At 50.8% G+C, this 15,924-nt stretch overlaps 1 protein-coding gene across 1 annotated transcript in view; it reads left to right on the top strand.

Annotated features, from left to right (window-relative positions):
* SCD (stearoyl-CoA desaturase (delta-9-desaturase)) overlaps positions 1 to 14,001 on the top strand; it is a 19,367-nt gene extending 5,366 nt beyond the window's left edge. The window contains exons 3-6 of the mRNA XM_009322394.1: positions 6,550 to 6,680; positions 10,120 to 10,325; positions 11,595 to 11,827; positions 13,052 to 14,001. Of these exons, the coding sequence (XP_009320669.1) occupies positions 6,550 to 6,680; positions 10,120 to 10,325; positions 11,595 to 11,827; positions 13,052 to 13,251 (770 nt within the window). The 3' untranslated portion in view covers positions 13,252 to 14,001. The remainder of the gene's footprint in view (positions 1 to 6,549; positions 6,681 to 10,119; positions 10,326 to 11,594; positions 11,828 to 13,051) is intronic.
* The last annotated feature ends 1,923 nt before the right edge of the window (positions 14,002 to 15,924 follow it).

Genomic DNA, 15,924 nt, shown 5'->3' on the forward strand with positions numbered 1-15,924 from the left:
TCCCTCCTGGACCACCTCAGCTTCTCGCAGGCAGAGGCCTGGGAGATGAGCATCACTGGAGGCCACAGGACTCGGTCAGAGGCTGGCTACAGCATCTGCAAAAGCAGAGGCACCGATGTGCTCCCTGTGCAGCCAAGCATGGCCTTTCGGGGGGCCATTATGAAAGACTTTGCTGGGCCTTTCCCTTGTGAAAACCTGACAGGCTGCGCTTTTCCCCGGGGTGGCGGGGCTGGCCAGAACATGCAGCCTCAGCATGACTTTGGAGGAGCGTTTCAGGGCTCTCGGTCCTGCTCTGTGTGTCCCATCCCCAGGCGCTCAGCTGGAGGCGAGGCAGGGGCTGCTGAATTCTCTCACTCGCTGAGCTGACAGCCTGGGTCCTCCAACCCCAGCCAAATATCCTCAGTGCATGGGGCAAGGAGGAGGAAAAAGGTGAGTCGGGTTTACTCGTTTCATTTCAAGCTGCTGAGATGCATTCTGATTTCCAAATCCATCCAACCCTTCTCTCTTGAGCTCCCGAGATACTTAAGTGGGCTTGAGCATCTTGATCCAGAAGGTTAATGCTGCTTTGCATTCTGCTAAGCCCCACCTTACCCCAAAATGGTCTCTGAGGTAGTGTCTTTGCAACCGCATGCCTGTTTGGGAGGTCTGTATGGCATCCCATGGCATTTCGTGGGAATCTGCCTTGCTTTTTACCTGATGCCAGTCCCTCCTCCTCCCCTCCCTCAGTCAACTCTGATGTGAAGTGCCAGTTGCTCTCCTGCCACTGTGAGGCACTGCGAGATTCCTTGGTGGCTTCTGGAGTGACAGATGCTCTGGGAATGGGAGAAGGACACAGAGTTTGGGGGAACTGCACTGTTCTGGACTGGCTAAAGATCCATCCTGCCTTACCAAAGCTGGAGTAGTTCCGCAGAGCTCCCTGTCCTGCATCCCTGGAACTTGTTCTGTGAAAGGACCACCCTTCCCTGCACCCTGCAGGCAAGTCAGAGCTTTCCCCTATAGTCCATTCTCCTCCAGTGCTGACTGGAGCTGGGATACTCTGATACTCCACAGGTCTGGCTTCTCAGCAAGGCTCTTTGCTCCTTCTTGTATTGCCCTTTTCTCAGTTCATACCTTTCCTTAGCACATACAAGGCATCTGTGGCTGTCATCTCAGTGACTTGCTGTTACTTTCCCAGCACCCCCTGGTAGCAAGGAGTGGACTATGGTTCCCATTTTACACACAAGGGTAGAGCAGCAGAGGCTTACGTTGCTCCCAGCAATACACCGTGGGCTCATGGCAGAGCAGCTCTCCCAGTGGTAGTTCTGGAGCTGCTGGGGTTTTTGTTTGTTTCTTTGCTTTTCAGATCATTCCTTCCTTAGGCTGTGTCATACAATATAAAATTAACATGGCCCCAGATGTTCTCTGCTGTGGTGCTACAGGCAGCTGTGGTGCCTGGTATCTGATCTACCTTCTATATTTTATTATAAGGAGCAACCCACTGCTTATACCCTCTTCATCCACGCCACCATCTCCTTGATGTTCCTGTCCCTCTGAAACCAGTTATATTGGTGACTGTGTCCTCTTTTGTTTTCATTTCTCTGTGTGCTAATTCCTCTTTGTCTCTCAAGCTCTCCAGCCCTGCCTTCATCATTGTTTGCTGTTCTGCATTGCTGTGTGCATTGTATCCCTTGATCTCTTTCTGGTACAGAGCTTCCCAGAACGAGCTGGGGTTGTTGATCAGGTGAGAGCTCACCATAATGAGAGCTCTCCAAGCCCTTCCAGCACTATGGCTTTCTAGCCAGCTCCCCTTTTATTTACAGTCTTTTCCACTGCACTTGACAAAGTCTTGCGCAGTCTTTTCAGGGACCATGGGCAGATTTCACGTCATTTGCCAAACAGCATAAAGATTGAGTCTGGAAGGGCAGGATGCAAAGGTGATTGACAGTTTCTTCTCTAGCTGCTCTGAGCCTCCCTGGAAACGTGATTTGCAGGTTGTCTTCCTGGCCCTCGAGTGCAGCAGACCGATGATATTTGCGTTAACCCCTGTTGGCCTGGCCAACAATGTCTATAAAATAGCGATGGCTCCTCTCAACGTGGTGCTCTGACAGTACCCCAGCTCCCTGCAGTGCCAGTGGTGGCAGCAATATGGGTTGATACAATTTTTTTGTTGCTGCTGCTTTGGACCAAGGAAATCTTGCTGGATAATTTAAGCAACTTCGGCAGCCTGAAAATCTCAGCCAGTACTACCCCCAGGTATGTGTCCAGCAAAACGTTTACAGAAGTTTTTTGTTACTTTCCCATCAAGACTACTGATGGCAACACCTCCCCACCTAGTATCCTCTCCAGGCTTAACTAGCAGGTGGCGTGCTTCTCCTCCAAGCGTGGAGGGGAACTTCTGATTTTGCCAGATAGAGAAGTTAGGTTTTAGCAACAGCAGCTCCTATTGCTCCTCCTAAACACTGTTCCCCTTATGCAGCCTGCGCACGTTTCCTTGCTCTTGGCATCTTTCTCCTGAGAGTGGCATGACCCACCTGGTGATCAGGGGCTGGGAGGCAAGGACAGAGCAGTCTAAAGCTGTAGTTTTCCCTTGCACTGAGCAGAAGCTCAAGTACGCCTGCTGGAGCAGGGACACCTCTTCATGTAAACATCTTTGGTGTTGACTGCAGGTGACAATGCCTTTAGCACATTCTTGGCTTCCCATCATAACTTGACGTCTGAATCTGGGCCCTGAAGAGGTAAAGGCTAGTGAATCATATAGACATGACTGAATCCGGAATGTTTTTGGGTTTAATTTTTGGAGCACTGAGTGCATATTACTGCCAGTGGTCATAATTCTTTGTGTTCCAGTTGAATGGGTCATGGGTCATCACCTGTGAGTTGACAATCTTTTGAATCTTGGATACTTCAAAGCATGATGTGGAAGATGACTTTGAAATCTCAGCTGATAGAGTCCTTAAGTCTTTCAGTTTGGGGCAGCTTCGTAAGGCACCTGTGAAAATCTGTGCTACTTTATTTCACCTTCTCTGTTCTCTTTCCAATTTCATTCCTAGTGGATGATCTTGGAGGAGATTTTCATCTTCCTTCCCTGCGAGATGCTCATTCCCTGGCTATGCAATGATCATCATTGTACCTGTTTGTGGGGATGAACCCTCTGAATCATTAGGGTGCTGAATTCTTCCATCAGGCTTTTCAATCTTATTGTCCGCATCCTTTCACTGTCACAGGAACGCATAGGTATGGCTGATGGCGCTAATAGCCCCCAAGTGGGGTTTGGGTTTCTGTGGGGCTGGGTGCCATGTATGCATAGACTGAGAATCAGCTCCTTTCCCACAGAAAGCGTCTGCTCCTCAGGTAAACTATGGCTGCTGTATATGGGCAAGAGGCAAGGAAGCACAGGATTATAATTAGAGAGTTGTGTCTGTTGTAGCGACCTGGGACGCAGCTCCAAGAGAAGTCAACATGAGCTGCTGAGGTTCATGGGCTTCGGATGAATGCCATGACTGTTCTATACCCCACCTGAAAGCAGTGGGTACTCTTCCAAATTTTTAACAAAAGCTTTCAGTCAAGGTTACCCGAAAGCAAGTACTGGGTTGTCTGGTTTCTGGGTCTGTTGGTGTCCCCACCATGTCTCTTTTGTGATTCCTTGTGCTTGCTGCTATGTCTTCATTGCTGGTGTCATCTTTTCCCAAGGGGGATATCCACAGGCAAGTTCTGAGAATTACCTCTATAAAAGAGATACAGATGATCTTCTTTCTTGCAAAGCATAAATACCACAGTCCTCAGCCAGAGTCATCTTCCTGGAGGCCTCTTTTACCAAAAAATTCCCAGTCAGCATGTGAGGATTCACTAGAGGAAAGCCTGAACTCAGGGCTATAACTAGGGCCTGTACACACCTAACCTGGCATTTACTTTCTAGTGCCATTGAAGATCATGAAAGTTTCCAAGTTCGTTTCTGTCCCCAGTGCACCGTTAACTCATGCCTACTTGCCCCACAGGGGAGAGCTGGGCTCTTTCCCCAGCAATTTGCCCCCTACACCCATTGCAAGTTGATGTTGCTTTCCACAGACTCCCTGCCTGGTGTTTCTCATAGAGTCTGTATAGGTTGGAGGTTAAATCCAGACTCCTGGATGCTGCTCTCAGCTCTGCCATAAACTGCTTGTCACCCTTGGAAATCTACCTCGGCTACCGAGGTGTGCACCGTAGGTATAAAGTTGCCCAGAGGTTTTATGAAATGCGGTTTGCAGGGTATAGCAGCTTATGTTCAAGGGAGAATGGTGGTGAGTCACACTTCTGCAGCTAGTAGGAAGCGTCTGAAACATCCAGGAGGGGGTTTCGTTGTTATTGCAGTGTCTGAGGCCAGAGAGGTTCTGCAAATCGGTCATATGTTAGGTGCTTTTTCAAGGTTTGCTCTTCTGTATGAATCTGTGGGGATAGTGACTGATTTTAAAATGAGTCTTAAAATCTAAAACCAATGGGGAACTGGTCATGAGCTGCTTCATAACTTTCAAGTCAGCATCATGGGGCTGGGTGAGATCTTCAAGGTGTCCAGCATAAGGACTTTGCTGTCAGCAAGGCCAAAGGGAGACCTGAACCAAACGCCCTGCTCCAGCATCCCTCCCTTCTCCCCTTCTAGGTTCGGCCAGTTTTGTGAGCTTTGCTCAGCTCTGTTGTCTCTTGCAAAGGCCAGATCCTGCTGCATTTGCATGCATTTTCATCCCTCTTCATGCCCTATAAATCGGCTATGACCAGTGACTACTTGGCTCCTCCGAGAGACCGCAGAGGTGCTGGGAGACACGAGGCAGAGGTGTGCTGGTCCAAGGCTTGCACTGCATTTGGCAGCAGGCGGGGAAGCCAAGGGAGAAGATGAAGGTGGGAAGTCACGGTCAGATCAGCAGACGGGGAAGGCTGCTGTTATACAGTGGGACGGGAGTGAGGAGGGTTCATGCAAGTTTAAGGGGCCAGAAGAGGATGTTAAATCAGCCGAGACTGGCTTTTAGCAGATAAAAGATTAGGTCTGGAATGTAGAACAACAAAAAGGAGGTGACAAAAGGAAGAGGGAGCAGGAGATGATAGGAAGTAAAGCCTGGATTATTCTGAATGAAAGAACAGGGAGACAGTGCCTTGCGCATGTCTCAGATCTCTGATTCCAGACAAGTTTCTGGCAGAGTATCTATTTTCTGGGTACAAGATAAGCTTGATTAGAGCCATTTGGCTGGACTGGATGGTGTTGTCAAGCATACCAGCGATTCCTATCCACGGGTTTACATGTAAGAATAAGGAGCTGCTTTCATGATTGATCCAATTGGCTGAAATCTGCAAATTTATACCAAGGAAAGAGTTTCCCCTGGGGAACTGGGAAGAAGTTCCCTTCCCCCAGGGGACTGAAGGTGGATCAGCTGACCTATGCACAGATGGGCGCCCTTCCCTCTCAGTGTCTGAGCTTGCAGGGCAAACCAACCGTTGAAAGCCCTCTGTCTTTCTGCCAAACTTCCTGACCTTTCCCTCCTAGAGAAAGAGTTAATTTTCAGATCCAATTTTCTTCTTATCCCCAGCTTCCTAGTGTAATGCTGCTATGACCCTATTGGGGTCTTTGCTCCATTTTAGTTCTAGGACCAGATGGTGGAACCCAGGTTAAATTCCAGAGGTCCCAGGAGGACATGTGGGAACACACAGACCAGGGCAGACCTAAACACATGATCCAGAGGGAGAGGGATGTGGTTTTTTACTAGCTGCCAGAGGGGCCAGGATTTCCTTCTGACCTGTGTGGAGAGGGAACACATGAAGCAGCCTTGAAGCTCAACTGGGCCCAGCAACGCCTGCCTCTGCCGTGGGCACAACTTGCAATGAGTTGTTGGCCTTGGAGTTTCCTTCCATAAATGGTGCAGGAGCTGAGCAGACAGGGGGATCAAAAAGATCCTGGGAATGTGAGCCTTTGGGCAGATTTTAAGTCAGCGATGGAGCTGAAGGTGAAGCCCAGGCTTCAGTGGGATGGTAGGTTAGATCCTTTTCTAGCCAACTTCTGCTCAGAAAGTGAGCAGAAGAGAAGCCTAACCCTGGGCTTGAGCTGTCCCCCTGAAGAACTGTAAGATCATCTACCACCTCTAGGTGAAAAGAATGCAAAAGAGATTTAGTGAGGAGTGGTGAGATAGGAAAGCAAGACCCTTGATTATTCGGGGTAGGAGGAAAGAGGGAAGCTGTTCCCTGGTGGACTGCAGAGCTGTTAACCACAGGGCTATATGGAAGCAGTCGCTTTATACAATTTTGACGATCCTGCGCTATAACAGATGGCACTATGCTGAAGAACCAACCCTTGTGACAAGTCTTGTAAGGGGGAGCCTCCTCCCTTGTCAGAGATGAAGAGCTGAAATGATTTGCCCCATGTTGCTTCGGAAGCCTGTGGTAGCTTGGGCACTCTCACATTGATTTTTATTGCCCCAATCCGTGCTCTCTGTGGGCTCCTTTCTGGCTTATACAGCTTTGGAGGAAGGCCTGCCTTTGTGTTGCTCTGCCTGAAACTTTGCTGCAGGCTCACTTGCTCTAACTGCTCCAACACTCTCTTTTCTTCTCCAGCCATTCTGTGTTTCCTGGTGAGTGCTCTGGGGATAACAGCTGGATCTCACCGCCTCTGGAGCCATCGGTCCTACAAAGCCACGCTGCCCCTGCGGATCTTCTTGACTATTGCAAACTCTATGGCCTTCCAGGTAAGCACCTCCTCAATGTGCCACTGGTTCTCAGAAGGAACTGCTCCCCTGAATCCCTGTCTCAGATACGGGGCGCAAGCTGATGGAGAGGTTCCTCTTTCCTACTACCTCTTGTTAGGAAACAACCCGCCCTTTCCATCTAACACTGTGGCGTTAGAGTCCGTCTCATTGTCTTCACCTTGTCTCTTCAGAGGGCGACTCTGAGACAACCGGGCGGGGAGAGGACTGTTGGCCAAGACTAGGGGTAGGGCGGGGAGAGGACTGTTGGCCAAGACTAGGGGTAGGAAAGCTCTCCAAAGCAGGAGTGTACCCTTCCCTCGAGGTGTGGTCTCCCTATGCTTGCTCCAGGTCCTGTGAAAGAGGTGTGGAAGTGTTAAGTGCTCTCCTGGTGTTCAAGTTGCCTCACCCTCCTTGCTGCACGGCCGATAAGGGGGGAGACATCTGCACAGCCCGGGGAGCCAGGCTGTGGCATTTGCTGCTGCAGAAAGACCAAGAACTTGTTGAAATTATGCAGTTAGGGGGGATGCTTTTCTGGTTCGGAAGAGTGATATTTAGGAATAACCTTGTTACAAGTCACACCACTGGCTTCCAGAGAGTCATCCCAGATCAGCGATGTTTCAAGGAGAGAAGGGTTGGGCCCATTCAGAGTGGCACAAGTGACTGCAGGCAGCTGATAAGCACCTCAGTATATTGCCTAACCACTCACGAGAGTACTTCACGGTCCACAAAGCAAGCAAACCGGAAAGTCCTTAGGGACTGTAGAAAGTAGCAGAGATGGCCCTATAGAAGAAGTTAGAGTGAAAACCCAGATTGGCATGGCACAGAAAAATCCTGGTGGTCTCTCGTGTTTGCTGCTTTGAGGCAGCTCTAATGGCACTCTGTCCTCCAGCTGTACTTGAAGGGACTTCATGCAGGCTTGCTTGTGTGTAGGAAGTACTTGGGAGGGTGGCAGGGTGCAGCACTTTCTGCTAGAAGAAGGTAAACAGAAAAGTATCAGTGCTGTGCCCCTAAGTAATTCTCCAGCTGAGGTATGGGGGAAGGGTAAAGCCCAAGTGGACCAAGTATTTCAGAGATGTTACCTCCCTTTCCCCCCTGTGTAGCCATAGAGGATATCACTTCATGACATGTAATCACAACAGGGTGGGGATGGTTTTTTTCAGCCTTTCGAAAACACGGTTCACTTTCCTATTCTCTGTCAGTACCAAATCAGTCTTTCATGAGGAAGAGGAAGGACCAAGCTGCTGATTCCAGCTACTGGTCCAGCACTCAGCAAGGGAACGGGATGGGTTGCTGTGTATTGGCTAGTCCCACACAAAGACCATCTTTCACAGGGTTATAGGGCAGAGGGGGAAAGAATTTGCTGAGCTATTGCTGTAGGGGATAGGAATAGACAAAGATGAGAGACAGACAGATATTTCAGCTTCAATAGGAACTAATCCAAAGTTCTACTGAAAATTCAGTACCATTCCCCATGGATTTTTTTTTTTTTTTAATAGTTACTTTCAATGGGATCAAGAGAAGGTTTATTTAGTGGCAGCAGCTCTAAGATCAGACTGGTAACTCTTAAGGCCAGAGAAGACTATGGATTATCTTATTTGAGGTCCTCCAGAAAATGCCTGTTGGCTGCTCGGGGACCTATGGCTTGTGATTTCAGGGAATTTGGGAATTCTGTCCCTAGTCAGCTCCTCCACCTGCAAGACCAGGCAGCTGCAGCACAGCAGAAGCTCTCCTGGTTATAGCCTGTAGCTGGAAACTCTCAAGGAAGGAGGCGTTCTCCTAGGCTTTGCTTGCTGGTCTCAGAAAGCCATGATTTTCAGACAAGGTTGCAGTTTAGAGGTGGTCCCAAAATAAGATCTGTGCTAAAGTTTGGGTCAAGATTCTGTCTCCTCAACTTTGAGACCCCCGATTTGTGTTTCTGCACAGGGTGTGGTGGATGAGGTGCTCCAGCTGGGGTACATGGTCTCTTTCCAAACTTGTGCCTCCTACCTCCAGCAGAAGGATTTCTGGGAGAGAGGGAAAGCCTCCCCAGATGTGTAAACCCAAGCTCTCTGTCAGCTTTCAGGCTGGCATTTCTCATGTTACATGATGCTGTGTAGGTTCTGGGATGTGAGAGAGACTTTGGGTCACAGGTGAAACATTTCCAATATAGGTCCTGGCTGTGCTTCTTTGCTTACTGGATAGGGAAGGCTGCTGGGCCACCCTCTTCTGAGGGGATGCTGAGTGACCAAGCTCCAGCTAACATCAGCGAGGGCTGGTGATACCTGGAGGTGCTCAGGATTTGGCTGGAAGGAAGGCAGCAGTTCCCGGTATTTGGAAACAAGTAAGACTTGAATCCTGGCCCATGTCTATCATTGCCGTATTGCGTGACCCACAGATAAATCATTTTATCTCAGTTGAAGGAGGAGTGGTTACAACGCTTGAGAGGGACTTGAGGAGTTGTGTCTCTGCTACAGGCTCCCTGTGTGGATAAGTAACTTGATCTTTCCAGGCAAGAAATAGGGATGATTATGCCGCTTCCCTGCCTTCAAAGTGTTTTGAGGAAAAGTTCTATGTACTTATGAGATTAAGGAGCGTCTTGTGTAATACAGGCAATAGAGGCATGCTTGAATCTCTTTCATGTTTTCTAGGATGGTGTAATACATGGCTTTAAGCACATCAAAATCTCGGTGTAAAGGAATGAGTACAGGCTTATTAAAATCTATTCTTAAAACTGGCCAAAACAATCATTTCTTAATACAAATTATGAAAGCTTTGACATTTTCCAAACAGTATTGATTTTGCAGCTTAAATGGGGCTGTTATGGGGGGTATTTTTTTACAGTTGTCATTGAAATGGTGTGTTTATTCTATTTCTAAAGAGGGGCCTTCATTTTAAGACCATTTGATTTCCAAGGAAAAAAAAAAGTTAAAAAAAACTTGCCCCCAAGTTAAACAGATCTGATTTGGCAATCCCAGGAAAAGCAAGGCAGGTTGACCCATGGAAAATGTCAGGGCGCAGGGAAGGGGCAGGTTGATCAATCCCAGCTGGCACTGTGTAGGGACGGGGACAAGTGACCAACAAGAGTCGAGTGTGTGAGGGAGGAGGCACTGACTGGCCAATGAGGGCTGGCTATTGCAGGGGTGGGGGAACAGGCTGACCAATGAGAGCCTGTGATGCTGTAGCGGGTGTGCAAACCAAAGCCTAAAGGTAACCAATTAAAAAAAAGAGAAAAGGCGGCCCACCAAAGAAGCAGATTTCAAAGAAAATTGGAGAGGTTGAGCAAAGAAGATCCAACCTCTATTTTAAAAGCTAAAACCCCCAAACTCTAAAGAAAGATAAAATGACTGATACCTGTTCAGGTCAATGGGATTTAGGTGTCTAAATGTTTTAGACCCTTTTGTTAATTTGAAGGGAACATCTCCAGCCCTGTCCCTAAGTCTCCGCTCCTGTTGCCTTGCAGAATGACATCTACGAGTGGGTCCGGGACCACCGCGTCCATCACAAGTTCTCCGAGACAGACGCAGACCCTCACAACGCCATGCGGGGCTTCTTCTTCTCCCACATTGGCTGGCTGCTGGTGCGCAAGCACCCAGACGTCATAGAGAAGGGCCAGAAGCTGGACCTGAGTGACATAAAGGCTGACAAAGTGGTGATGTTCCAGCGGAGGTGAGTTGTGGGGTCAGCCCGAGCACAGAGCCATGTGGGATGGAGCAGGGACTCCACAAATGGGCTGGGGACCCCAAGCGCCTTTAATGGAGCATGAGGGGATTGAGGGCATCATGTGAGAAATGTGAGTCTTCGGTCTATCCGAGACTTTGCTGTAGGATGAACCCTGTGAGAAATGAGCTGTGCCTCTCCTATAGGAAGTATTTAGGAGCTAGTGCTACCTCCAGCCCTCCCACACCCCTTTCTTGCCCGCCTACCATGTAGCATCTTGCCAGCGGCAGGCTGAGCTCCCCACTGCAAAGCACCTCCACGCCTGCCTGCTCACAGTCCAGCTGCTGCTTTGGCTAGCCCAGAGCCTGCCCGTGGGTGCCTCAAGGCCATCCTTGGAGATGTTGTGGTACACCTCCCAGGCCATGCCTCTGCCCCTCTCCCATCAGTCTGCTGGAAACAGTGTGGTGAAAGAGGTGTTGAAAATGGGGACGTGAGAGAGGCAGTCACCGGGAGGGACAGTCTTGATTCACTGGTGCCTCTTGGATGGGGTATCTCTCAGCTGTCTGTGGCTATAATGGGACTGATCCCCAGAGGAGGTGAACCTGTCACCAGGGCTGCGGGGATGGGGGACTGAACCCACATAGTAACCGCCCTCACTTGGAGAACTGAGCCATAAATCAAGCAAGGTTTATGGCTTTTTTTGCCTGGGGTTTTTCTTGTGGGTCATCAGAGCGGGTCAGCTTTCTCTGCTCCCACCCCTCCAGTGTGAGGGACCTCACATGCTTATCTGTTTGATGGTGCAAGTGTCCCTTGCTTGCACTTGTTGGTGGGGTGTATTGGTAGGCAGGGCCAAGTCTGCAAGGAGGAGTTGCAGCACTGGACCAGAGCTGGAGAAGGAACCTTCTGTGGGACTCTGCAAGCATGGGGTTGCCTTTATGGGGAGCAACATAGCTGAGAAGCAAATGGAAGATGAGGCCAAAAGCAGCAGGTGGTGTCTGGACTCAAGGTGATAGGGACATTACTTTGTGGACATGCGAGATTGAGGCAGGGAGAGCGGGACTTTAGTTTGAGTCTCCTGCCTGGTGATAGGACTTGCGAGTCTCCAGGAATGGCTTCTGCACATCCAGGGCAAATGACGCAGGGCTCAGGGGCGAGGTATTTCTGTGCTTGATTTTCCCTGTATAGCTGAGTGTGAATCCTCCAAAGGGAGGACTGAACCAGCCCTTCCTGTCCTGCCTCCGCCACTGAGCGCTTTCCTCCTGGTCCCTTCCTTTCTAGATACTACAAGCCCTCGGTGGTGTTGCTGTGCTTCACGCTGCCCACTGTAGTGCCCTGGTACTTCTGGGATGAATCCATCGTCATCAGCTTCTTCATTCCAGCCATCCTGCGCTACACCATAGGGCTCAATGCCACTTGGCTAGTGAACAGTGCTGCTCACATGTTTGGCAACCGGCCGTATGATCAGCACATCAACCCACGGGAGAACCCCCTGGTCAGCCTGGGGGCCCTAGGTACGTTCAGCATCCGTGTCTTTCGCTGCCGGTAGACTGTAGAGTGGGACTGCCTCTTAGGGCTGCAGCTTCTGGGAATTTCTGTGAATCCAGGTGTCCTCATTTCCCCCTGCACCCTTCCGCTCCAGCCTTTGCATCTGGGGGTGCTTCCCAGGCTGGCCAGTGAGTACATAAGGGCAGTGAGGTTATCAGCTCCCACCAGCCTCTGTCCAGGCTGGAAAGGACTCTGCTGCACTTAGCAGCACCTCCTTATCTCAATAGCAATATTTTATTTACCCTGCTCGAAGGTCTCTCTGCCCCGTTCACCACACTGAAAAACGCGTGCTGCAGTCTCTGCTTACCTGTCTTAGATTTGTCAACTTGAAAACCGGCAGATGTACATTTGGACATGTTCTCGGGGCAGCTGGTTTTGGGGGTACTCGAGGATGAGACAAGCCAGATCATCTCGTGTGTTTCCCTGAAATTTTGGGTACCTAGGAAAGTACATCCCAGGGTCAGTATTTGCTCTGGTCTGTTCTCCCAAGCCCAAATCCTCGGCTGGTTTGCATCAGTGTACACCACTGGGGCTGCACTGATTTCCACCACTGAAGGACCTGCTCCTGGATTTTTAGTAGGGAGGGATTTGAACTGTAGAGACTCGGGGGATATGAGCAGGAGTCCAGGTGATGTCATTGAAGGGGTGAGCACTGAAGCCACCCTTGGCAGTCTCTGGAGGAGAGGGTGGCTGACTGGGGTAGATCACTTAGAAGTCTGTCTGTTTTATTGTCATCTGTAAATGCCCTTTGGATTTGGCATTAGGACTGCCAGTGTTATAGGGATATTGATTGGCCTGGCTTGTTGGGGACTGGCTGCAGGTCTAGCTGGTAGCTCAACCAATACTAGAAGGTTTCTCATGGTGGCAGAGGAAAAGCTGTTAGGATTCCCCTGGTGTTTTGGTGCAGTCTGTGAGCCAGAGCCTTTCCCGGTTCCTTGTCACACACCTGTTTTCCTCTGAAGCACCATAGGTCGTCTATGACTGTCATTGCCTCATTTGGGCCAGCCCGGGCATGCTGGACCATGCCCAAATGAGATGGGGTAGATTGTAGAGAGGTGAAATTGGGCTGAGAGGAGAGAGGAGCCTGGACTCAGTCCAGACGCTGGTTCAGGAATGTAGTGCTTTAGGCCAAGAGAAAGGGGCCATCACTTAGAGCTCTGCAACATCCTCCCCCTGGTTGTGTTTTGCAGGAGAAGGCTTCCACAACTACCACCACACCTTCCCCTACGACTACTCCACCAGTGAGTTTGGCTGGCGCTTCAACATAACCACAGCCTTCATCGACCTCATGTGCCTCCTGGGGCTGGCCAGCGATCGCAAGAAGGTCTCCAAGGAGGTCATCCTGGCTCGGAAAATGCGGACTGGAGATGGGAGTCACAAGAGTGGTTGAGTTTCTGCTCCCCTTCACACACACATCCACACCTCTCCTTCCTCCTTTTTTCTCCCTTTCTCCCTTCCTGACCCCTCCGAACACGCTGGACAAAGGTTTAATGTTCTGTTTACTAACTACTGAATAATGCTACCAGTTTGCTTAAGATAATGATAATGAGTTTTAACCCGCCTCCCACGCTGTATTTTACATGATGTACTTAAGATCTAGGACTCTGCCTTTATAACGTAAGGCCACCCCTTTCCCTCCTCTCCTTTTCCTTTCCGTTCTTTCTCTCTAGCCCCTCTACCCCGTCTCCCGCTTTACGTCATCCCGGTCTCTCCCTGGCAGAGGAGCTGGTAGGAAGCAGCCTGGGGAGGCCCATCGCAGCTGGCTATGTACCATGGAGTTAAGGGAAGCCTGTACCAGCCAGCTGAAGAGTTGAGCCAAAGTCAGTGACCCTCTCCCCACCACCTTCCCCCCAAAACTCCTTCCTCTGTCCCCCCTCCTTCCTCAAGGGCTGCTGACACACGTGGCATGGCTAAACTGCTCTCCCCAGGAAAAGCAGCCCCTTCTGTTGCCATCAGAAAGAGTTGTCTCTTTCCAAGCTGTCTCTTTGGAAGTGTTCTCCGCCCCTCCCCACCGCACAGCCTCTCTGGCTGGGGAGAGGGGAGCCCCCAGACTCTCTCAGAGCTCCAGCCAGGTTCATCGGTGGCCGGGGGGGTCTGGTGGTGGCGGCAGCAGGCACTGGAGGGGGAGCCTTGGTGGCCTTATTACCTCCTCCCTCTGGCATCACAGCCTCCCTCCCTGCACTGCCCGCTGTGCCCTGTGCCACCAGGGACTGAAGGCAGAGCATGGCTCTGGGCTCCATGGCCCCTTTGGAGAGCCACATGGAGGAGGGGGACAGACGGAGGGGAGTGCCGCTGGCTGCTGTGGGGTGGCACCAGCCCGGGGTGGTTTTGTTTGCTGCCACCGCCAAGATTTTTGCCGGCAAACAGGACTGCCAAAATGGAGAGGGGGAGAAGGATGTAAACCAAAGCTCCACCACTGAGTTAAGCTGCTTTATGTGCTGGAGGAACAGGGTCCCCACTGGGTGGCAGGCGGATGTCCTGGTGTCTGTGCCCGCCCTGCGGATCCGCATCCTGTGCTGAGCGCAGGGACGGGGCAAGGGAGTGCCTGCCAGCATAGGGAGGGGTGAGGGCGTCCGCAGGAGCAGGCCTCCCTGTCCTCATGGGCGTTGCTCAGTCGATTAACAAGTGCCTGAGAAACACTAATGCGGGGCCAGGGAGCACAGGGGGCTTGAGGGAGTTGAGACCTCTGAGACGAGACACTGCCGCCAGCGTGGGCCACCTCCGGGCTTTCCTGCCCAGGGTCCACCGGGGTGGTTTGCAATTCCCTGCTCCTCTGAGGGACTTGGAGGTACTCCTGAGGGAGCGGGAAGGGGAGGTGAAAGCAGCTCCTTGTTTAGTCCCTTAGCTTGCCTCCCGGCCCCCTCGGCAAGCCATCTTGCCACATCGCTCCTTTGCCGGCACGGCAGGCGGTGAGGGGGGCTGCGGCTGCGGAAAGGTCAGTTATATCACCAAGCCGATGCGGGCACGCAGCTGGAGGGTGTGCTGGAGGAAAAAATTCCTTGTGGGTGTTGTTTCCTGCAAGTTGCAGAGACCAGAGCTTGAGTTCAGGCGGTGGGTTAGGTTCTGGGCATCGTGGCCCTGAGCCCCTCCTCACTAGGCTGAACATGCTTTTTCCCCCCCTTAACTCTCCCCATTATTATTAATTTTTTTTATTATTATTAGTTGTAGCAATAGTATCATTTTTGTTGCTTAAACGCATCAAATGGAGCTGGAGGAAAGCGCGAGAGGTGGCCGGAGCAAGGTGATGCGGGAGTGGGGTTTGCAGCGTCTCCCTTATTCAGGCAGGCCAGGTTGGGCAGAGGCAGTGCGGATGCCCACTTCCTCGCCTCAGCTCTGCCATGTAGCAGCCAGGCAAGCTTCACGGGAGCAAGTCTCTGCAGCTTTGCTTGCTCCTGCTGCCATGAAACTCACCAGGAGCCAGGACAGCTGTGATGCTCTCCTTAACAAGAGAACGCTTGTTACTCAGAAAAGAAGTCCTCCTCTCCTTTCCCCTCCCTGCCACCGCCACGGCCTTGTTATTGCTCAGCAATGGGACCTTTCAAGGTTTTGAGCCACCAGGAGCGATGTGGTCTCCAGCCGAGAGGTACAACAGGGAGGAACGAAGCAGGGAGACCTTCAGCTCACGGTGTCAGGAGACAGCATCCTTACCTCACCGAGGCTCACAACTGCCTGGGGGCTGGCTGGGGCAAAGGGGCTGTGGCTAGAATTGTATCCTACCATTTAAAAAAAAAAAAAACCCTCAAAAAAAAAAAAAAAACCTTTTATCTCTGTGTTACTTTATAGAAGCAAAGTCCTGTCTTAAACTAGTTAAACTGATGGAAGTCCCCAGAGAGGATAAATTTGCTCCAGCCAGTAATTTGAAAGGGATGTGGGGAGGGGAGAAGGTGAGGAGAATGATTTCCTTGCTCCTGGTGCCCTTAACATGTGTGACATACCCTACGGTAGAGAAGCGTGCCGTGACATGCTGCAATATTTCACATCCTCTCAGCAGAGAAGCAGGGTTTGACATCAAGGGTTCTTTTCAAATTTCAAGTGCTGATTCGGGTCCAGAATCTGGAACTGG

The sequence above is a fragment of the Pygoscelis adeliae genome, unplaced genomic scaffold (genome assembly GCF_000699105.1).
Source record: "Pygoscelis adeliae isolate BGI_AS28 unplaced genomic scaffold, ASM69910v1 Scaffold244, whole genome shotgun sequence".
Taxonomy (NCBI): Eukaryota; Metazoa; Chordata; class Aves; order Sphenisciformes; family Spheniscidae; genus Pygoscelis; species Pygoscelis adeliae.